Consider the following 22,602-nt stretch of genomic DNA (forward strand, 5'->3'; position numbering starts at 1 on the left):
GAGTCTGCAACAAAGTTTGTTAAAATCAGTGCAATGTACATGGATTGCCCAGAGGGGAATTTTGCCCCCCCCCCCCCCCCCCAACAAAAGTGGAGTTACTCTTTTAAGGGAATTTATTTAGTCTAAATGTGCGTGAGTCTTTCTGAAATGTTAAATGCTTTTATTTTCAAAGGTTTGCATTAATATGTGTTGGATCAGAGACTTCATCAAAGAAACTCATGGATTTGTTGCCAAAAAGAGAGCTACATGGGCAGAATCCTGCTGTAACACCTTGTAATAAGCAGTTCCTTACTCAATTTGAGTCACAGTCGAGAAAAAGTAAGTATCACATATTTATCTGTAAATTATTATTGCTATAAACCCACGAGAAAAGGTTGGCATAAGTTGGGAGCCCTACTTGGCTAAAGGTTGGTGCTTTTAAAAGGCGCAAGAGAAGTTGAATTGGGCTGGAAAGATTTATGGATAAAACTTCTGCGCAAAAGGGAGTTTAACAAGACTTGTGGCCACTCATTAAAATTAGAAGAAAAGAGGTTTAACCTTAAAATACATAGAGGGTTCTTTACTGTAAGAGCGGCAAGGATGTGGAATTCCATTCCACAGGCGGTGGTCTCAGTGAGGGGCATCAATAGTTTCAAGAAACAATAAGATAAGCACATGAATGACCGCAACATTCAGGGATATACAATGTAATACAGACATATAATCACACACACAGGTTGGACTTGATGGACTTGTGTCTTTTTTTCAACTTCACCTACTATGATTACTCAAACGTATCCATATGTTTTGCTACAGTTGACATGAAAGAAAATCCATTAAAAAGCACAAAAATGCACATCTAGAATGCACACATTCTAGGTGTACTAGTATTCCTGAAACCAGAGTCTCTGCAATATCTGTTTTTAACATTTCTAAGTAATGTTGACAGCTGGACTACCCTCTCCTGCTGTCATCTACACATTCTCTGAGCACTTTGACTACCAAGAAAGTGTGGGTAAGGCTAAGTGTTAAAACACATTTCTGACGGCAATATATGCCATAGGCTTGATTTTTTTTTTTTTTTTTTTTTTTTTTAAGAATGAGTTGCTGGCTTTCCTTTCTTAGACCTGAAGTTTAGTTAAAAAAAAAAAATTGAGATGCAACATCATACACGTTGGTATTAATGAGCTGAAGAGACCTGTCATTCAGCTGCTCCAATGGCCATTCATAGAATGTAATGCATTGTGGGATCGTAGTAAGATTAGTTCTGTGAATGATGGAGAGAGCAGAAGAAAGGCAGTGGCGCAACTTTTCTGTTTAGTCAAGACTGAACAGATGCAGACACCTGAAGAGAAAGGTAATGAGTATGGTGCTGTATCCACCCCCCCCCCAAAACAAATGAACCCAAGTAAATGATACAAGAGGCTTTTCTTTAATGTTAACCAGTTACCTCTGGTGCCCTCAACCCACTTGATGGCAAGGATAGTTCATGTGTTGCAAAATAAAAATAAAAAATAGGCCCATTACTATGCAGTCACACTATACCACTGCAGCACCCTATGCTGATCAGATCTTGCAACCATGGGCCATAATCATGATGACAGAAGCCTGCTGTAAAAATTGGCACTTCTTTACATGGCTCTTTTACGACTATAACAGAGCAGTTGTTGGGACAAATGCCCCCCTCCCCCCAGCACAGTAGGAGGGAGAACATGTTTGGTATCCTCACGCATATCAAAGATAGAAGAATATTTCATTTTAGGGCCATAATTTAGGTTCAATTCTAAATTAATAAACTAAAATAAATAGTATTTATTATTGGCCAACATCGTTTATTAAAGAATGAGTAAATGTAGATAGATTCAGGTACTTCAATTTATATGTGAAAACATGAGTTTCCCCTACACTTCTGCACAGCAGTGCCTTGAGCTTAGCTGTAAATAATGAAACCAGCTCATGCACAACCTAGGGCTGCATGATTAATTTGTTAAAGAATCAAAATTTGGATTCTACTCCCCTCCCGATCTTAAAACAGCATTTCCCGATTCTATGTAACAAGTGCAGAAAGTACTCTGCTCATTTCTGATAGCTGACACAAAAAAAAATTCAGGCAGCCTGCCAAATTTATCTCAACATCAGAGATAAAGAGAAATATTGTAAACATTTGGTTTTTAGATCAAAGGGATGCAGATCCTTCTGTAAATAAGGGATGTTTAACCACTTACAACGGAACTTCAGTCATTTTTTTCATCTATTAAATCTTCTGCCCTTGTTTTAACTTAACTTTGGATCGTAAAACATTTTTTTCCTGCCTTATACAGCCCACTTCCTGTTTCTTGTCTAATAAAAAGCCTAGGCTTATGACAGCCTCTCTCTCTCTCTATATCTATATCTATATAGAGAGAGAGATTTCCATGAAGGGAGGGTGGATAAGTCATATGAGGGCTTGCGGTGTGCCTCTGTGTAAATCCAGGAAGTGAATAGGCAGCAGCTTCCCACAGTTAAAATGGCTGCAGCAAAGGGAGATTTCTGCAGCATATTTGGCTATTTGGAATTACACAATATATATAAAATAATAAAGTGGTTGGAGGGAAGCTTCAGAATGGCAAAGATGTTTTTAATACAAATTATGTGAGCTCTATAAAGAAGTAGCAAGTTCTTCTCAGACAGGGAGTCATGATTGATAGGGGATTCCTCACTTAGGAGCATCTTCCCACAACGGAGCTTTCTTTTGGTAGTATTTTATCACCACTGGGTTTATTTTTTGCTGAAAAAAACTAGGAAATTTTCTTTGTTATAAAATGTAGTTTTCTCCTTCACTGACAGGCACTGATAGGCAGCACTGATGGGCCGCGTGTCCCAACGGACGCGTGATTGCGGATTATCGTGCTGGACGTCATATGACGCCCAGTCAGGATAACTGAACCACTTCCCGGCTGTCATTTTGCTATAGGCCGGGCGGGAAGTGGTTAAATAAGGCTCATCAGTAAGCAAATGGGTAGGTTTGCCTACAGGTGAATGTTTTTAGATATAGATACTTTTTGTTTTATTTTAATTGTTGCAGCTACACAGGCTGGCCAAATGTCCGGAGAAGGAAAAGCTGGACCACCTGGTATCAATGCTCGCTTACCGTTTCCACCGGGTGGCAGAGGCAGGGGCCGGTTCCCACCCTCAGGTCCTGGTGACAGATTTCCTGGACCTACTGGACCCGGAGGACCTCCTCCACCTTTTGCAGGTAAGAATAATGTAATGCAGTATTTTACATTATAATATCAAAAATCTATATAAGACACTGCATTGTCTCTTTCCCTTTAGTTGATAATACGTCCACAATGAAGTCCCTAAATTTTGTCCCTTATTTTTAATTTGTGTGTGTGTGTGTGTGTGTGTGTGTGTGTGTATACACACACACACACACACACACACACACTGTATATATGAAAAATAAGGGACATGTTTAGGGACTTCATTGTAATCCTAATTTTTTCCATTTGGATGTGATGAAAACCTGGCATTAGAATGTTTTTCTTTTACCTTAATGCATTCTCTGCGTTAAAGAAACAACCACCTGTGGGTAATTCCCGCCCACCTTCTACTTATCCAAGCCTGATCTCAGTCCAGCGCTGTGTATGAGCAGCAGCACTCTTCTCTCTCATCATTGGAGATGGAGGCAGCAGTGGAGAATTGGCTCTTGCTGCTGTCAGTCTAAAGCCCCATACACACGGTCGGACTTGTACAAACTTTTCCGTGGACTTTTGTACAAAGTGTGTTGTCCACAAGTTTGTATTGCATACACACGGTCGGACTTTTTGACAACAAACACGAACGTGGTGACGTCACAACGTACTGACGCCGCTTCAAAAGAGGACGTTCAATGACTCCAGCGCCACCTTTGGTCAACTTCTGTATTGTAGTCTGATCGTTTGCAATGGTTCTGAGCATGCGTGTTTGTACCTTGTACAAAAGTCCGATGCTTTTGCATACACACGGTAGGACTTTGCTCCATCGGACTTCTGTTGTCAAAAAGTTTGTCCGTTCGCAGAGCCAACAAAAGTCCGATGAAAACAGAAAAAGTTTGTCCGATGGAGCGTACACACAGTCGGATGTTGCTCCAAAACAGCTAATTTGCATGTTTGTTGTCAAAAAGTCCGACCGTGTGTACGGGCCTTAAGGCTGGATTCACACCTATGCATTTTTAGTGCTTTTTGCATTTTGCAGATTTGCACTACAGTCCATTTAACATGGTTTCCTATGGAACAAGTTCTGTAGTGCAAATCTGTAAAATGCAAAAAGCACTAAAAATGCATAGATGTGAATCCAGCCTAAGAGGGGATAGACGGGTATGATTTATGTTTTAATATAAAAAAAAAAAATGGGTCTACTGTAATTTTTAAAAGATAGTGCTTTAGTCCTCGCTTTTCTCTTTTTATTTAGTTTTTTTACATACAAAATGTTAAATTACCTTTTAGACAATGCATTAAAGTAAAAAAAAAACTTTTGCATTTAAAATCTTTGTTTTTATGATTAAGAGCAAGCATGCGCACTGCAACTCAAATTCTCAGAATAAGAGGTCAGCAATGCAGATTTCGTATTACTGTCTATGGGGGACGGTAGGCTTCATTGACTTCAGTACTTTGAGACACTTGACATGAAACAAGTTTGCAAATTTGGGGGAGTCGGAGTGAAATCAATCTGCATACTTGAAGTTTAACCACTTAAAGCCCTTGAATCATCATTTGAAGCATTTTTTTGAGGAAGAGAGATCAACAATGTTGTTCTTCATAATTACTCAGTGCCCTGGAGTTATTAAGAAAACATACACAGAGTCTTTGTAGTAGGGAGGTGACATGGCAGCACAATGCATTTCAGCATTAATCATCTTAGTGGTTGAAAACTGTTACACGACTTGTACCTAAAGGCAAGCCTATAGTAACGCTTACGTGTAGGTACTGTGAATATCTCCTAAATTTCAGTTTAGGAGCTATTCAGTGTGCATGCAGCCGATGACCTTATCGGCATATGCGCTCTGAAGATCCGGCTTACAGTGCCAGACCTTAGAGCCTGTGCCAGAAAGCTTAATTCTAACTGTATGTGGTGCTACAGAATATATTAGCATATTGGTCACTTTTGTGTTTTGTGAATGGCAAAGGAGGGAGGGTGTATAAACAATAGCTCTAAGTACACAGACACAGTGTTCAAATCTGCAGTAGCCAGACATGGTGAGAGCTATACTGTCCAGCGTAAAGAAAAATATTAAGGACAGAGTCATCCAGCAATGTGATTCACCTCTGTAGGGGAAACTGTTTTATACACCCAAAATTTGAAAAAAAAAGCCTTTACCTGGATATCTGCTTTAACTTTTGATATGCATATATTTTTTGATTGAGCTCTGTAATATGGTTTGCAATGGTTTGCTTGTATTAATACAGTAATATGATTTTTTTTTTTTTTTTTTTTTTACAGGTATGAATCCTCCAAGACCACCTATGTGTCCACCAGGCCCACCAGGACCCCCTGGTCCTCCTCCTCCTGGACAGCCACTTCCCCCACCATTAACTGGACCACCAAATCGCGGCGAACGGCCACCTCCCCCAGTTTTATTTCCTGGACAGCCATATGGCCAACCACCACTAGTTCCTCTGCCACCTGGCCCCCCTCCACCTGTATATGGTCCTCCACCTGGGCCCCCTCCTCCTCAACAGGGTCCACCTCCACCCCCTGGTCCATTTCCTCCTCGTCTTCCAGGACCTCCTATGGCTCTTGGACCACCTCCACATTTGCCAGGTCCACCCCCTGGGGGTCCCCCACCAGCTCCGCATGTAAATCCTAACTTCTTTCCTCCACCTGGTAATGCTGGTATGCCTACTTCAGATAGCCGTGGCCCACCACCTTCAGATCCATATGGTCGGCCACCTCCATATGACCGGGGAGAATATGGACCTCCAGGAAGGTTAGTCTGACCTCTTTAAAGAGAAAAAAAATTTAAATTTTTTAAGGCCCCTCGTTAATGCCAAATGTTATGTTTTGCAGGGATATGGATGTTGTGAGAACACCTTTAAGTGAAGCAGAGTTTGAGGAAATCATGAATCGCAACAGGGCAATTTCTAGCAGTGCAATTTCCAGAGCAGTTTCTGATGCCAGTGCTGGTTGGTGTTCAATGTGATATATAACAGTTATTTTCTCCCAGTACTAAAGTTTTTTTTAGTTTTTTTTAGTTTTTGGTAGTTATTGCAGTAAGGACTATAGTGCGTTTAACCTATCATTAATGGTTTCAGTATGGAGAACTGCAAGCTGCATAGTGGTGTCATTCAAAACATCATAGTTTAGCCACCTTTTGTTAAAGTGGACCTCTGGCCAGACTTTTTTTACTTTTTTATTTTTTGAAAAAAAAAAAGTGCTTCTGCAGGTGCAGGAGGGGTGGAATGGAAGGAACATGAGGAAGAGGGTGAAGGTCTGTTTGGGCAAATGCAGCGTGTGTGTGTGTGTGTGTGTATATGTGTGTGTGTGTGTGTGTGTGTATATATATATATATATATTGTACACAGCAGGTAAAATAATAATGGAACACGTCACCATTTTTCTAGGTAAATATATTTCTAAAGGTCCCATTAACATGAAATTTTTGGTAACCCATATGCAATCCATATATACAAAGAAACCAAAACAAATTTGTTCAGTAATTTAAGTTATGTTTAATAACATAGAAAAAGTATTGAATACGCTAAATGAAATTTATTTAATACTTTGTACAAAATCCTTTGGTAATTACAGTTTCAAGGTGCCTCCTGATTTTTGCCAAAAATGTCTTGGTACATTTTTTCCATTCGTCCTTCCTTCAATAAAATGAAGTTTGCCAGCACTGTATACTGAAAAACAGCCCACACCATGATGGTCCCACTTTCAAATGTCACTGTTTGTATGGTGTTTTTGGAGTGATGTGCAGTGCCATTTGACCTCCAAACATGGGGAGTCATTTACGAAAGGCAAATCCACTTTGCATTACAAGTGCACTCGCTTTAGATCTGAAATGATGGGAAGCTCTGCTGATCCATGTGCAAGCTAAAATGCTTTTTTTTATTTCCCTTGCATGTCCCCCTCGCATCTACAGCAACAGCGCTTTCAGTGCACTTGTAGTGCAAAGTGGATTTGTCTTTCGTAAATAACCCCCACGGTGTGTATTATGGCATCCAAAGAGTTAAGTTTTGGTCTCATCTGACCAGACTATATCTCCCATTATTTCACAGGCTTGTCTAAATGTTGTGCAGCAAACATTAAAGAGCTTCAACATGCTTTTTTTCTTCAGTTAAGTCTTGCATAGTGAGCGTGCATAGAGGCTATGGCAGTTGAGTGCATTACTTATTGGTTTCTTTGAAACAATTGTACCTGCTAATTCCAGGTCTTTCTGAAGCTGTCCACAAGTGGTTCTTGGCTCTTGGACAACTCTTCTGATTCTTTTCACTCCTCTGTCAGAAATCATGTGAGAAGCACCTAGAAATGGCCGGTTTATGGTGAAATGATCTTTCCACTTCCGGATTATGGCCCCAACAGTACTCACTGGAACATTCAGTTTAGAAATCCTTTTGTAACCAATGCCATCAGTATATTTTGCAGCAATAAGGTTGTGAAGTTCTTTAGAGCTCTTTGATTTTACCCATTGTGAACTGTTTCTTGTGTGACACCTTCTTATAGGCCATCAGTTAAGACTGAGTCAGCTGATATTAATTTGCACTGACGATGGGCAGGATTGCTTTCTAATTACTGATAAATTTCAGCTGGTGTCTTGGCTTTTCATGCCTTTTTGCATCTCCCTTTTTCATGTGTTCAATACTTTTTTCCAGTGTCATTACATTTTATTACATATACTGTGCATCTGGAAAGTTTTCACGGTGCTTTACTTTTTCCATGTTTTTTGTTACAGCCTTATTCCAAAATGGATTCAATTCATTATTTTCCTCAAAATTCTACAAACAATACCCCATAATGACAACCTGAAAGAAGTTTGTTTAAAATCTTTGCAAAAAAAAAAAAAAATGAAAAAAAATCAATGTACATAAGTATTTACTGCATTTGCCATGACACTCAAAATTGAGCTCAGGTGCATCCCGTTTTCACTATTCATCCTTGAGATGTTTCTACAACTTAATTGGAGTCCACCTGTGGTAAGTTCAGTTGATTGGACATGCTTTGGGAAAGGCACACACCTGTCTATATAAGGTCCTACAGTTACCAGTGCATGTCAGAGCACAAACCATGCCATGAAGTCCAAGGAATTGTCTGTAGACCTCCTGAGACATGATTGTATCAAGACAAAGTTCTAGGGATGGGTACAGAAATATTTCTTCAGCCTTGAGGGTCCCAATGAGCACAGTGGCCACCATCATCCATAAATATAAGAAGTTTGGGACCACCAGGACCCCTCCTAGATTGGGCCTCCTGGCCAAACTGAGTGATTGGGGGAGAAGGGCCTTAGTCAGGGAGGTGACCAAAAACCAGGTGGTCACTCTGGCAGAGCTCCAGCATTTATCTGCAGATAGAGGAGAACCTTCCAGAAGAACAACCATATCTGCAGCACTCCACCAATCCGACCTTAATGCAAGAGTGGCCAGATGCAAACCACTCCTCGATGAAAGGCACGACAGCCTGCCTGGGGTTTGCCAAAAGGCACCTGGAAGACTCTCGGGCCATAAGTTTTCAAAATTCACTGGTTTGAAAAAAACAAAGATTGAAATCTTTGGCCTGAATGGCAAGTGTCATGTCTGGAGGAATCCAGGCACCGCTTATCACCCGGCCAATTCCATCCCTAAATTGAAGCATGGCGGTGGCAGCATCATGCTCTGGGGATGTTTTTCAGCAGCAGGAACTGGGAGACTAGCCAGGATCGAGGGAAAGATTAATGCAGCAATGTACAGAGACATCCTTGATGAAAACCTGCTCCACATCACTCTGGGGTGAAGGTTCATCTTCCAGCAGGACAACGACCCAAAGTGCACAGCAAAAATAACAAAGCAGTGGTCACAGGACAACCCTGTGATTGTCCTTGAGTGGCTCAGCCAGAGCCCAGACTTGAACCTGATTGAATATCTCTGGGGAAAACTGAAAATGGCTGTGCACCAATGCTCCCCCATCCAACCCGATGGAGCTTGAGAGGTCCTGCAAAGAAGAATGAGAGAAACTGGCCAAAAATAGGTGTACCAAGCTTTTAGCATCATACTCAAGGCTGTAATTCAGGGGTCTCAAACAGGCGGCCCTCCAGCTGTTGCAAAACTACAATTCCCATCATGCCCCTGCCTATGGGAGTAATTTTTGTAACTGCCAGCCTTGCAATGCCTCATGGGACTTGTAGTTTAGCAACAGCTGGAGGGCCGCCTGTTTGAGACCTCTGCTGTAATTGGTGCCAAAGGTGCTTCAACAAAGTATTGAGCAAAGGCTCTGAATACTTATGTACATGGGATTTATATATTTTTTTTTTTTTTAAATGTGCAAAGATTTCAAACAAACTTCTTTCTCATTGTCATTATGGAGTATTCTTTGTAGAATTTTGAGGAAAATAATGAGTGGAATACATTTTTTTTAAGGCTGTAATGTAACCAAAGTGCTTCACTTTTTCCACATTTTTATACTTTCCGGATGCACCGTAACTTAATTTCTGAACTTATTATTGGTTTGCATGAGTTGCTACTGTCGCGGTGAAAATTTCATGTCAATAGCACCTTTTGAAATGTATTTATCTAGAAAAATGGTAACGTGTTAAGGGGGTGCTCTATGTCTGGAGGGAAAAAAAATTGATCTACAAATACGGAAAGGTTTCTTCACAGTAATGCCCTGTACACACGGTCTGACATTCCGACGACCAAATCCTGATTTTTTTTTTTTCCAATGGATTTTGGCCCAAACCTGTCTTGCATACACACAGTCGGACAAAGTTGCCGGAAAATCCGATCGTTCAGAACGAGGTGACGTAGAACACTTATGATGGGACTATAGAGGCCAATAGCTTTCGTCTCGTAATTTATTCTGAGCATGCGTGGCACTTTGTCTGTCGGAATTGTCTACACACAATCGGAATTTAAATGATCGGATTTTGTTGTCGGAAAATTTTAGATCCAGCTCTCAAACTTTGTGTGGCGTAAATTGTGATGGAAAAAGTCAGATGGAGCCCACACACGATCGGATTTTCCGACGATCAGATTGCATTTTTTCTGTCGGAAAGGCCGACCGCGTGTACAGGGCATAAGAGCTGTCAAAATGTTGAATAGACTCCCTCAAGAGTGAGCTGGTTCTGGCCAGCTCAGTAGATTTTCTTTAAAAAAAGGACTGGATTCTTTCCTAAATGTACATAACAATTTAGTAATAATAATTTAACTGGATACTAACATTTTATAGGTAAAGTTGATCCAGGAAATATCTGAGTGTCTCTTGGGAGGTCAGGATAGATTTTTTTTTTTCCTCTGCTGGGTCAAATTGGATCATGCATATAGTGTGCATTAAAGCGGGGGTCCACTAAAAAAAAAAAAAAAAATTAACGCCAGCAGCTACAAATACTGCAGCTGCTGATTTTTAATAAATGGACCCTTGCCTCTCTAGGGCGCCCGCAATGTCAGCAGCCGAAGCTGACCAATCGCTTGTCTCTCGGCTGCCCCCGCCATCCTCTGTGAGGGAATCAGGAAGTGAAGAGTTGCGGCATCACTTCCCGGTTCCCTACTGCACATGTACGAGTCACACTCTGCATCACTGGGCTGTGTTCTGGGACCTGTGTGTTTACCAGAACACAACGGGGGGTGACGCGAATGGGAGTCTATTCCGGAAGTGGTTGCAGATACCTGTATTATACAGGCACCTGCACCCCCCTCCCCCTGAAATGTGACATCGGAAGGAGGGGGGGGGGGGTTCCAAAAAGCGCAAGTTCACTTTTTGTTAAGGATACAGTGGCTAAAAACGTGAATCTTTTGTTTTAAGTTTTGTTTTGTTTTTTCTCTAGTGGGACCTTCCATGGAGCCTACTGTTGCTTCTATGCAGATCTGTGAGACCCTTTTAGTCTGCTCTTAACATTACACTTTTGACCTGAGTTTTATTCTCGCAGATCCTTCTGCACTTCAGCGCTTGAAACTTCTTGCAAAGGATTTATGGTATTGCATGAACAGACTTCAGGGTTTCCTACAGCAGATGTCCGATCTTGGCCTTCTGTCTGTTCAGTTTCACCATATTCTTTGACTTAAATTATAGTTTGCTGAACCAGTTTTTGCTCCGATTCACGCATTCTCTGCAGAGGCTGAACGATTTGCCTGCTGCTCTTCAGCAATTGCTCACTTCACAGGTAATTGTTTCTGTGCCCGCAGAGGAGCAATTTCAGGGTTTTTACACTAACCTGTTCATCTTCTTGGCCTGAAGGTCTTCCTTCCGATCCAAAAGTTTCATATGAAGTCAGGCAGGTCAGTCATTGCACCTCTCCAACAGGGGTATCTGCAGATATTTGTTGACATCAAAGAAGCCTATTCACTCATATTATTATTATTATTATTATTATTTTTTTTTTTTTTCTGCATTAGTTTTGTGGGAGACTGTCATTTTCGTTTTGTGGCATTGCCATCTGGCTTATCCCCTTCTCTTCGGGTCTTTACAAAAGTCTTGCCGTCTGTTCTGACTTTTCCTCACTCTCAGGATGTCCACAGTGTGGGCTATGTGGATGAACTGTATTTGAAGGCTTCTTCCATCCAGGCTTTAAATTCATGCTACGGATTGTTTGCTGTGTTGCCCACTACTTTTTTTTTCTTTGAATGTCTAGGCTGACTAGCGGGCGCTTTTAACCCCCCACTAACTGCCAGTGTTTTTTGGCAACGCTGCCAATTGATTTTATCGGGCAGGGGTGCTTTAGGAGCACCTTAACATTGGAGTGAAAGGAGAGGCGCTATTTTTAGCACTATAGCGCCTGTAAAGCGCCTCAGTGTGAAAGGGGTCAAAGAATATTTCCGTGAACTGTATTGCTGTATGTTGAAGAGTACAGTACAGGACTCTCCCCTCTCTATTAAGAGCGAGGTATAACTATAGGGTTATATTGGGATCCATACAGTGTCCAATTCTCTGAAGGTAGAAGCATATAACAGTTGTCTACAAATATGCCTGTGTCTTGAATTGTAGTCCAAGAAATGCATTTTTCAGGCAAGTCAATCTTTTTATTTTGTATAATATGCGCCATATTTATCAAGTAGTTTGCCTCATATAAAGGTATTGGGGATCAAGTCCATCCAATGTTAAACTTAGTTGAAGTAAAGTATTATAGAATTTTAGCTTAAAAATGTTGCTTACCCCTTCCTCATACCCCCACAATGCCTACTAGTAATATGTTTTTAAACATAAATTGTATGAGCCTTTACTTTTTAATTTTGGATAAAATACAAAAGTGCAGATCATGTACCATGTGACTTGCATGGGATTACAGTTAAAAATATGGTAAGGTTTGTTGATGATTGTCTTGGGCAATAACTAATTTTAGAATGCATGCTGAATTCCCTCAAGCTTGGAATAGTATTGTGGTACTCAGTACCATTTTTAAGCTTTCAGTATGTTTTGATTTGGGGCCAGTTGCAATTTGCTTTGCACTGCCTGTGAATGAAAAGTACCTTTTTGTGATTTTTATATATTTTTTATTTTGCAGGTGATTATGGAAGTGCTATTGAAACTTTGGTGACAGCTATTTCTTTAATTAAACAGTCCAAAGTGTCAGCTGATGATCGTTGCAAAGTACTCATCAGTTCTCTGCAGGACTGTCTTCATGGAATTGAATCAAAGTCTTATGGTTCAGGGTCTAGGTAACTTTTCTGTCCTGATAATTTCAGAATGTGTTCCACCTGTGTCTTTGTATAGAGAAACTACACATGAAGTTTACATGTTGAAAAGCACTGAATACCTTTTCATATTTCCCTCACTGGCCATTAAGAAATAATTCTCTTCTCTCCTAGTTTCTATCTGGCTATGAGAGCTTAATCATGGCGGAATGCAAAAGACTGCCAATAACTTCATCTAGTAAGACTTTTGTTTGGTTTCAGTCTTGAGGAGAGCAAATAATGACTGATACCCAACCTAAACCTGAAGACCTGTTACTATACTGACTTTTAGCAGTGTTTAACTTTTAGGGAAGCCTTGCCTTATTATTGTTCCTAGTATGTCATATTGGAAAGCCTATTTTATGTTAAGAAGGAATTGTTTTAGTTGTGAGGGGAAATTAACTGAATGATTTCCTTTAGAAGACGTGAGCGTTCAAGAGAAAGGGACCACAGTAGGTCACGAGAAAAAAGCAGGCGACACAAATCTCGCAGCCGAGATCGCCATGAGGACTATTACCGGGAAAGAAGTCGTGAACGTGAGAGGCATCGTGATCGGGAACGGGATCGTGACAGGGAAAGAGACAGAGAGAGAGAGTATCGTCACCGATAACCAGGTGGGTATATTAAGAAAAGGAGCCAAAGGTATCATGGAGCAAAAAAGTATTGTTGATTGTGAAAGATTTCATATCCGTGTGCAACACTGAAGGTGACCACAGAAGAGGCTTCTTGTCCGAAATCATTTGTATGCATTGGTAAGTAGGGGCTAGCAACTAAATGTCCTCTGTAAAACATGTAATCTACTTTATACCAGACATTTATAGAAATATTTTTTTTTAAGAGGCACCCTAAGTTATCCTAAAGCCTCCTAATGGGCTTAAAGAAAAGTGTCTGGTGCCAGTAGCAACCATTCATGTTGAGACTGCTGTGCATTCTTTCATATTTGCGCTGTGGTATATTTTGTAATCCCCATCGCTGAATTGGCAATCTCTTGCTCAGCCACATTTATGCAGTGGGCCAGCAATCAAAATAGGACTAATAGGAATATTTTGGTTATAACAAGATGTTGGCTCTCTGTTAGGAAGAAAGCGGAGTTCCAACCCAAAATGGAACCTCTGCTTATTTGCTTGTCCACCCCAGTCCCCCCTGGTGCCACATTTCGGGGGAATGGGTACCTGTTTTTGACAAGTCCCTGTCCCCACTTCCGGGAGATGGAAGGCTTCACTGCCAGTGTTCTATCAAGAAATGCCTCTCATCGAAAAATGCCTCCAGTGGGTCTGCGCATCCGCAGTACAAAACGCCACTCCAGCTGATATGTTGATCAGCTGGTGTGACGTCAACACATCACATTCGCGGATAGTCTTAGGCATTATTTGACGCTATGCAAACAGAGGAGGGAGAAGGTACTTGTTAGCTTGAGCCTCCTTGTTGCAGGGCGGATTTTGGGTGTGTTGCAACCCGCCCTTGCACACAGGCAAAACTGGTCGTTCAACACACTAAACCCACCCTGCTGCAACACACACAAAACCCACCGTTCAGCACACAGAAAACCCGCCCTGCAATAGCGAGGCATAATCGGACAAGTATGTTCTCCCTCTATTTTCATAGCATCGCCAAATGGCTCTGACGATCTGCGCATGCGCTGTGTTGACTTTACACCAGGTGATCAACATATCAGTTGGAGTGACGTTTGGTACTGCGCATGTGCAGACCCATCACAGGCAGTACTCGACAGGACACAGTTTCCATATTGGAGATGGCGGCAGCACCCGACAGCCCATCTGAAAATCGACTGGGGTGCCAACATTGCGGGCTCCCTGTACAGGTAAGTGCATATATTTAAAGTTAGCATTTACAGTATTTGTAGCTGCTGACTTTTTTTAATATTTTTATTTTATTTTTTTCCCCCTGGCTGGAACATCTCTTTAAAGCAGAGTTCCATCCAAAAATTTAACTTCTGCTTTAAGTAAAGGTGACCCCCTGACATGCCACATACCTCTTTTTAGGGGCACCCAGCTCCCACTTCCTCCCGGGGCTTTTCTCCTCCCCCTCGCCCCCCCATCCGTGCAATTCACCTCTTCCCCCCCGTGCAATCTTCTGGGACTCGTCACAGAAGATTGCCCAGTCAATCGCAGCACGTCGATCACGCATGCGCAGTGCTCTCCCGGCTGTCAGAATGCTGGCGCTGCAGAGAGGATCGGGGCTTCATTCGCCCGCATCGATGAATCGTAGGTTAGGTGAGTGTCTGATTATTAAAAGTCAGCAGCTACACTTTTTGTAGCTGCTGGCTTTTATATGGGTGGAACTCCGCTTTAAGTGCAAAATCCACTTTTATTTTGGTCTGTCTAATCTACCTCATTGTCATGTGCCAAAAAGTTAAATAACAATGGTGTTCATACACTGCGTTTTCTCCTAAAGATAGTGTAGGCGCATTTTGCAAAACATGCATTGTATGGGAATGTGCATTTACAGGTGTCCATACATATTGGCATGCAGTTTGGTACATTTCTGTTGATTTCAATAGAATTCAGTAAATAAACGGACAAGTGAGAATGAGTCCTCCATGTAATGTTAGGAGGCCTGGGGGGAGTTGGAGGTCCTGGCAGGCTTAAAGCCAACTCTGGGCAACCAGACGTCCTCCACTGCAGTGCTGCTGTGCCTGCACTATAGGTTTTATGTCTAGGGGACAGGAAAATAACTTTTACTTGCCCAATCCTCCACTGCTGTGGCATTGGACTGTCCCCCAGCATCTTCGCGTCCGGCGTGAGCCTTGCATCAGTCTTGAGGAAGTCGGAGGTCCTTAAACTGTTGGAGCATAGTGGAGTAGAAGCTAGTGGTACAGACGTTTGGGTACATAAACAAGCAGGTAACCCTTGCAGTGTGGGCGCAGCCCTCCATAGCAAGGGAGGAGTTTGTTTTCCCAGAGTTAAGCTTTCAATTATATATACTCAATTTTGACTTGGAAAATACTTGTTAAATAGCATTGGTTTCATGGCATAGCTATTTTTGGGCCCCTTTCCTCACAAATAAGGTGGATAACTGTTCAGCACCAATTTGGCAGACATTGTTATGCTCATTTTGGTTTGCAGTGCAATAAAAATCCACCTCCCACAGCCTAAAACCATGTTTAACAAAACGTTCTCATAAAAGTGGCAAATAAATGTTTCGTTATTTTATAGAAGCAATGTGTGTGGAGCATTGTAACACCCCCTGTGATCAATGTTTTGGTATTACTAAAGTATTTATAAAATCAAAATCTATTTTTGCGGTATGATGTTCCCACTGTTTTGCAAAACTCATTTCCAGGTATTTAATAATGGTCAAAATGAGAAATCGTGAAGTATTTTGTTTGTTTTTAAAGTCACTATTGCTATTTTAGCAATCCCTCCCAAGGAAAAAATATGGTTCAAACTTTCCTGTCCTGTTCCCTGGGACACTGAACTTCTTTCTTGAAAAGCTAAGCTTGCTAAAGAATCTTCAGCACTCTGAGTGAATCAGATACCTGTGTCCTCCTCCTGGGCTTTGTGGTTTCTGCCACCAAAATGTTAAAATTTAGTAAATATTTTATTTTTACATTTTATTGAACGCCAACTGTAAGCTTTGATGTAAGTTTAGATCACAAATTGCTTCCATGGAGCCCCTATGTGATAACAAGAGTTGAGTGGTGTAAAAAGTGTAAAAAAAAAAAAAAAAAAATTAAGTAGCATATGGTTTCTAATTGTGTCTTTTTTGTACTCTGTAAACCAAAATAAGAATTTATTAAATATTATGTGGTTCAAAAAAAAAAAAAAAAAAATTACATTGCCCCAACCCCACACACACACCCACCCCTGAAATTATTATTATTTTTTTTTTTTTTTTAAGAAAACTGCCCCATTGACCCGCTAACTTAGACTCATGCCTCAGAGGTGCCCAAGTATGAGAACATTGATTGTGCTACAAAGATTCAATATCGTTGTGCATGCCAATGTGAGAGCAATAATTCTCGAACCATGATTTCAGGTTAACTCTAAACTGATTATCTGTAAGGGCTTTAAATTGTTGCAATGAAACATTGTACCAAAGTTAGATACTGCTTTCTGGGGCGCACACAATTTTAAGTCTTGATGTGTTTGGTATCTATGTACTCGGCACAACCTAATTTTTTATATCTTAACAAAATTTGGCTACTGTGTTGCATTTATGTGCACAATAATTAAGTAATGTAATTTTACTGAAAATATGCTCTTGATAAACTGTAGCATTTAATATTGTTTGACCTAAAGAATTGGAAATACCACAATTTTATTCTACATGATCACTTTAAAAAAAATTAAGGGTTTTAAATCGGGCCTAAACTGCAAAAAAAAATCCAAAAACAACTCTTGCAGCAAAAGGGTTTAAACCACAGCACAACTGGGGGCCAGGCATTTGATACTCCCAGAAATGGCTACAAATTTGATTTAAAGGCAGGTAATGGTAAAATGAATGGATAAATGGCAATTGTGGGGGAGGATACACTACTTCAGGAACATAAGCATCATATTTCCAGTATTGAAATAATGGAGCCATCGAAAGATAAAATGTGTGAACAGGCAGGTTTTTTATTGTGGAAGAGACTTACTATGTACTGATTCTTCTGTAGTAGAGGGTGTTGGTTCTTGCCTGCCTTTTCACAATCTACTTTACAATGTACACTGAGCTGCACAATTTTAGAAATTGCCATGATGAACTCCTGTATATGCATGGGAGTCCTATCATTTTGGTATGGCCAAAGATTCCAAACCTGGAAGAAAACCAGTCAAAGGGATTGGTGGCTGAAATTAAGCTTGCTGACGTTGCGTTGCTGGAGGGGAGGTGAGTATAGTTCTGCTGTAAGTTACAGTTTTTTAACTTGTTTATTAATAGGGCTGTATCCACTGGGACATTCAATTGTATTAGGCCTTTTCTCTTTTTATTTTTAACCTCTTGCTGCCAGTCGCATGCATATATGCAGCCGCTTGGGAGGTGGGCCTTAATGCTGAGTGGCCACATATATGCGGCCCTGTTAAAACAACCTACCATGCTGAGAGCATGCTCCCTGCACACTCTCTGCACAGTAGCCACGGGGATCGGTAAGCTCCTGATGTGTACTTGTCAGGAGCTTTCCAATCATGTGACCACCGTGACAGCCAATCACAGCGTTCAAATATTGTAGCTTCTCAGCCTTTATAAATCGGTGACCGTGGGAGACAATATAATCTACATTGCAGAGATGTGTGGTGTGTGATTGTGTGTTTGTGTTTTTTATTTTTTTTTTTTTTTTTTTTTTTTTTACACTGCAAAGGCTATGCTAATGACTTGATTTCTCAAACATGTTTTGCTTTCAGTACACTATAAAGAATAAAGTCAGACTATAGGTAGTGGAATAGCATTTCATGATTTAGCAAGTCTCTCATGGCTTTGGCATAAGTGTACACCACTGAACTTGGGTTCTTTGGAAGAAAGAATCAATTGGGTTATAAAACTTGTCCTACTACTACTGAGCCTCCAGGTATAAAAGATGCTACTTGTTTAATCTACCAGCCCCCTTCTCCACAGGCATGAGCATTAATAATGTTTTATTCATGTAGGTCTTTAAGATGATACAGAGTAGCATTTTGTTAGAGTAGGTGCTGCCAGCACCTGTGAATGAACTGGATGGCTTTTTCCTAACAAGCATTGCTTGCAGTGGGCCTGCGCTAGTGTGCCCCAAGTTCTGCAGGCAGTGTTCTCTGGAACACAAAGCATATGCCTTCTTGAGGTAGTTCTGTCACTTTGCCCATTCATGATTAAACCAGGGATTTTCCAGTATACTTAGAGCCTAATGTTGGGTTTGTTTTGATTTTCTAATGTGTGCATTCACATAGAAAAACAGTGTGCTGATGACTAGAGCATCACTCTTCTGAATTGCAGTCTGATCACTGTTTTTCATGTCAGAATCAAATCATTGGCATCACCCATTGAGCAGGTTTTTTCCCAGTTGGTGGGCTTGGTGCTGCTCAATAAACAGGCCTGTACCCATCAACACTAATGTGAACAGCTTTCATTTGTCTTGTCCCCATGCCACTTGACAGCCCCTGCCCCTACATTCACCCTGGAGTCCTCATGCCACGACACAGCTGCTGGCCAGTAGAGGAGAGAACGATTCTGCCAGCCCTGGTATTTCAGCACCCAACTAACCTCTTTGCTAGAAAGTTTTTTGCAATCGCTATGGTAACCTGATGACTGGGAAATGTTCAGCTTTGTGTGTGTGTGTATATAATGTAAGAATATATAGTGTATATTTGTGTGTAAACGCTTTAGGCGTGTGTGATTGATTGATTGATTTATTTTTTATCTTTTGCAAATTCGCACAGCCATGTCGGCTTATGTATTTTCTACCCCATAGCAAGTTGTAAAGGCAGAAGGCTTTTTTTTGTGTTTTTTTTTTTTTTTTTTTTTTTTTACACCTTGCCTGTATAACCTTCTGCATGCAGCTCTCTCCTCAGCACCCCCCATCTCCCCCATAAATACCCACCTGAGTTGGATTTTGATCCAGCGATGTGCACAAGAGCCAAGACTCTCTGCTCTCCCTCATTGGCTCAGATACAACGGGAGCCATTGGCCCACGCTGCTGTCAATCACACAGTGGGGCTCTGGAGCGAGCTTGCACGAGTGCCCCCATTGCAAGTAGGGGGAGGAGCCAGGAGCATCTAAAGGGGCTGCTCTGTGCAAAACCATTACACAGAGCAGGTAAGTATAACATGTTTCTTCTTTTTTTTTTCTGTAAACAAAAATCACTTCAAAGCACTATTAAAACCAAAATAAAAAATGTGTTTTATATCGCAGCTTACCAGTCCTCTAATGCGGTGGCTGCCTTTGCTTTTTTATTTTATTTTTTTTTTTTCACCTGGTGATCTGGTCAGTAATGCACTTACTGACTCATTGTGTCTCCACTGCATGGAAGTACAACACAGCCACCATTGGACAGCAGCATTGTCAATCTGGAGAGAAAGTAGTGTTAGATGCATGGGCAAACTGATGCTAAGGTATAGCAACAGTTTTATTTATTTTCCGAGGGGAGTGTGATAGGGCATAGACTAGTCAAGTTTAGTTTTATAGCATGTTTAAATGCACAAGCATGTTCAAATGCACATGCAGGTTAATCGTTAAAAAAAAAAAAAAAAAAGTAAAAGCAAGCAAGGTAAAATAGTTGTGTTTTCTGTGTTTATACCTACACTTTAAATTGGTGTCAGGGTCCCTTTTAAGGCAGCTAATTCACTTGAATGGACTACCAATACACCAAAAATGGGAAAAAATAAATTTTGTAATGCAGTGCAGCACAATACATGGCAGATTGTTAACATGCGCTGAAATGGCTTTGGTTGCTTTTAGAGCAGCAGGGTTCCATTGAAAATGAATGACACTGCAGTGCACTAATGCAGTGTATGGTGTATTACTGCATTGCACAGTTGTGAATGGGACCTTGAACGCCATGAATCATTTGGCTTTAATAAATTACTGTGGGCTAGCTTGGTTGAAGACTTCTCCATTTGCCATTGCTGGGGTACTGTTACTGCTAAGGATACCATATTCCTCTGTAGTAGCATTGGCAGAATACAGTAAGCAGTGTCTGGTTTGAGAGGGCTATGAGCAGCCTCCTTCTGCTACTAGAAAAGTGTTGGAACTGCCTTCTATTTTTGTCAGTGAATAGTAGGTGATTAGTGGATGTGGAGATTGTGACTTCCTCTGCTCCACCTCGGCCAATCGGAACGCACCTATAGTTGTGGCATATGTAGAAATCGCTTTATCAAAGCTGGTCAATGTTTTTAAAAATGAAATGATTCTTGGAGTAGTTCTCTAATGAAACCTGTGACAACTGCTTGGCCGCATCATTAGATGCAAAGTAATAAATCTTGTAAGAACTGTGGAATTTAGCACTGCTGATGACAAAATTAGCACAAGTTCCTGTATTTTTTTTAAGTGCGTGTGAATCCTCCTCTTGTGCCTTGCTTGCTTGTGTTAAGCTGGGTGCATGCAATTACCTGAGGGATTCTAATACAGTAAAATTTTGGATTGCAAGCATAATTCGTCCGGAAGCATGCTTGTAATTCAAAGCACTATATCAAAGCAAATTTTCCCATAAAAATGAATGGAAACTCAAATGATATTTGCTCCACAACCATTTATCATAAATCCTTTAGTTTTATAGTCCATATTAAAAGATTATAGCAATGTGATAGGTTGTGTAACCATAAAATGTCCATCCACAAATGGCAGCCTCCACAAGGGGATTAGAAGCAAAATCCAAAAGGACCTAGAAAGTATAAACAAAGAGAGGCGCCTCTTAAGGGTAGCAATATGGTTACATTTAATGAAGGTACAACATTTTAGCAATTCACATGGTTGATGATAAAAACAGGCGCATCCAAGTATACAAGCATCCACAGTAAAGCAGTTTACATAGACCATCCCCCGAACCGCCAGCTCTCACCGCTGTCAGTCTGCAATCATGACCAGAAAGACTACCCTCCAGTAGAGCGATCTGAAAGCGAGGCTTGAACCAGCTGTGGAGCGCAGCATGGAAGGGATGACGTCAATGGCTGTGCGGAGTACAGTCTATGTGGAGAGCTTTACCCCAAATGTCTTAATGTTTTAATCATAAACCATGTGAGTTTATAAATGTTGTACCTTCATTAAATGTAACTGTATTGCTACACTTGGAGGCGTCTCTCTTCTCTTTTATACTCAGTTGTGACATGATGCTACTTGTATATCAATACATTGCTTGTATATAAAGTCAATATTTATTAAAAAGTGTTCCTTGTTTTGCAAAACGCTCTCAAACCAAGGTTTTACTGTAATTTATAAATGATCAGCCCTGAAGTATTTTTTTTTTTTTTTTCATCAGACTTGCACATGGGCATTTAGACAGCCTCCTGTACATCTAGTAAGTAGATCAGTGCAATGGCCTATTGTTCCATTTGTGGAAAACAATAAACTATTGTTTATATTGTACAGTAGATAACCTTTTTAATTGCAAAGAGACAATTGTATTAAAAATGCAATACAGACATTTTTTGCAGGCAGTTGGGATCACATCAGCGTTCCAATTGAAAATTTATTCAGACGGACCTATTTCCGGCTAAAATAATATGCATCTTAAAACAAGTCATTTATATTTAGCTACAGATCACAAAAAAACTAAAGTACTTTCCTTCAGTTGCATAGTCAATTTCAGTAGATGTAACTTCAGTATTGAATGTTATTACTTTTTGTTCAATGCACTTTAAAATATTATTAAGTCCAATTTCATTTTTAAGAAAAAAACAAAAGTCTTGGAAAAAAATGTTTTTGTAAGACATGCCTTCTTTTCTGTTTACCAGTCACAGTTGCTAAGAATGAACGATTAGAATTCCAAAACTTTGTGACTCTTTTGCCTATTGTGATATTGGACTATAATTTGTGCCTGGTTTATCATGTTGTGTTTCACTTTTTCACCATTAAAAAAATCTTTTTACATTGTTTGTGTTTATACAATTTCTTGTATAGTGCTTCCTAGTATAGCGTATCTACAAGTGGAAATGCGTATTTGGCTCTAATGTTGCAGCGAAAAGCATGACTGCTACTGTGTAACATTAGAGTTGATTTACTAAAATTGGAGAGTAGCACAGTCTGGTGCAGGTCTGCATAGAACCAATCGGCTTCCAGGTTTTATTGTCGAGGCTTAATTGAACAAGCTGAAGTTAGAAGCTGATTGGTTACCATGCCCAGCTGCACCAGATTTTGCACTCTTAGTTTTAGTAAATCAACCCCACTAACTTAC

At 40.5% G+C, this 22,602-nt stretch overlaps 1 protein-coding gene across 7 annotated transcripts in view; it reads left to right on the forward strand.

Annotated features, from left to right (window-relative positions):
- The window catches only part of CPSF6 (cleavage and polyadenylation specific factor 6), a 35,072-nt gene that overhangs the window by 7,466 nt on the left and 5,004 nt on the right, over nucleotides 1-22,602 (forward strand). For 2 of the 7 annotated variants that reach the window (XM_077469139.1, XM_077469137.1), the window contains exons 4-9: nucleotides 173-318; nucleotides 3,041-3,214; nucleotides 5,443-5,929; nucleotides 6,010-6,125; nucleotides 12,632-12,785; nucleotides 13,221-13,414. In XM_077469139.1, coding sequence (XP_077325265.1) covers nucleotides 173-318; nucleotides 3,041-3,214; nucleotides 5,443-5,929; nucleotides 6,010-6,125; nucleotides 12,632-12,785; nucleotides 13,221-13,410 — 1,267 coding nt within the window. In that variant the 3' untranslated portion in view covers nucleotides 13,411-13,414. Of the gene's footprint in view, nucleotides 1-172; nucleotides 319-3,040; nucleotides 3,215-5,442; nucleotides 5,930-6,009; nucleotides 6,126-12,631; nucleotides 12,786-13,220; nucleotides 13,415-21,687; nucleotides 21,727-22,162; nucleotides 22,302-22,602 lie in introns of those variants that run through there. The other 5 variants (XM_077469140.1, XM_077469138.1, XM_077469142.1 and 2 more) reach the window with 5 other exon arrangements.

The sequence above is a fragment of the Lithobates pipiens genome, unplaced genomic scaffold (genome assembly GCF_037356315.1).
Source record: "Lithobates pipiens isolate NorthernLeopardFrog02 unplaced genomic scaffold, aLitPip1_a1.2 Scaffold_8, whole genome shotgun sequence".
NCBI classification, from domain to species: domain Eukaryota; kingdom Metazoa; phylum Chordata; class Amphibia; order Anura; family Ranidae; genus Lithobates; species Lithobates pipiens.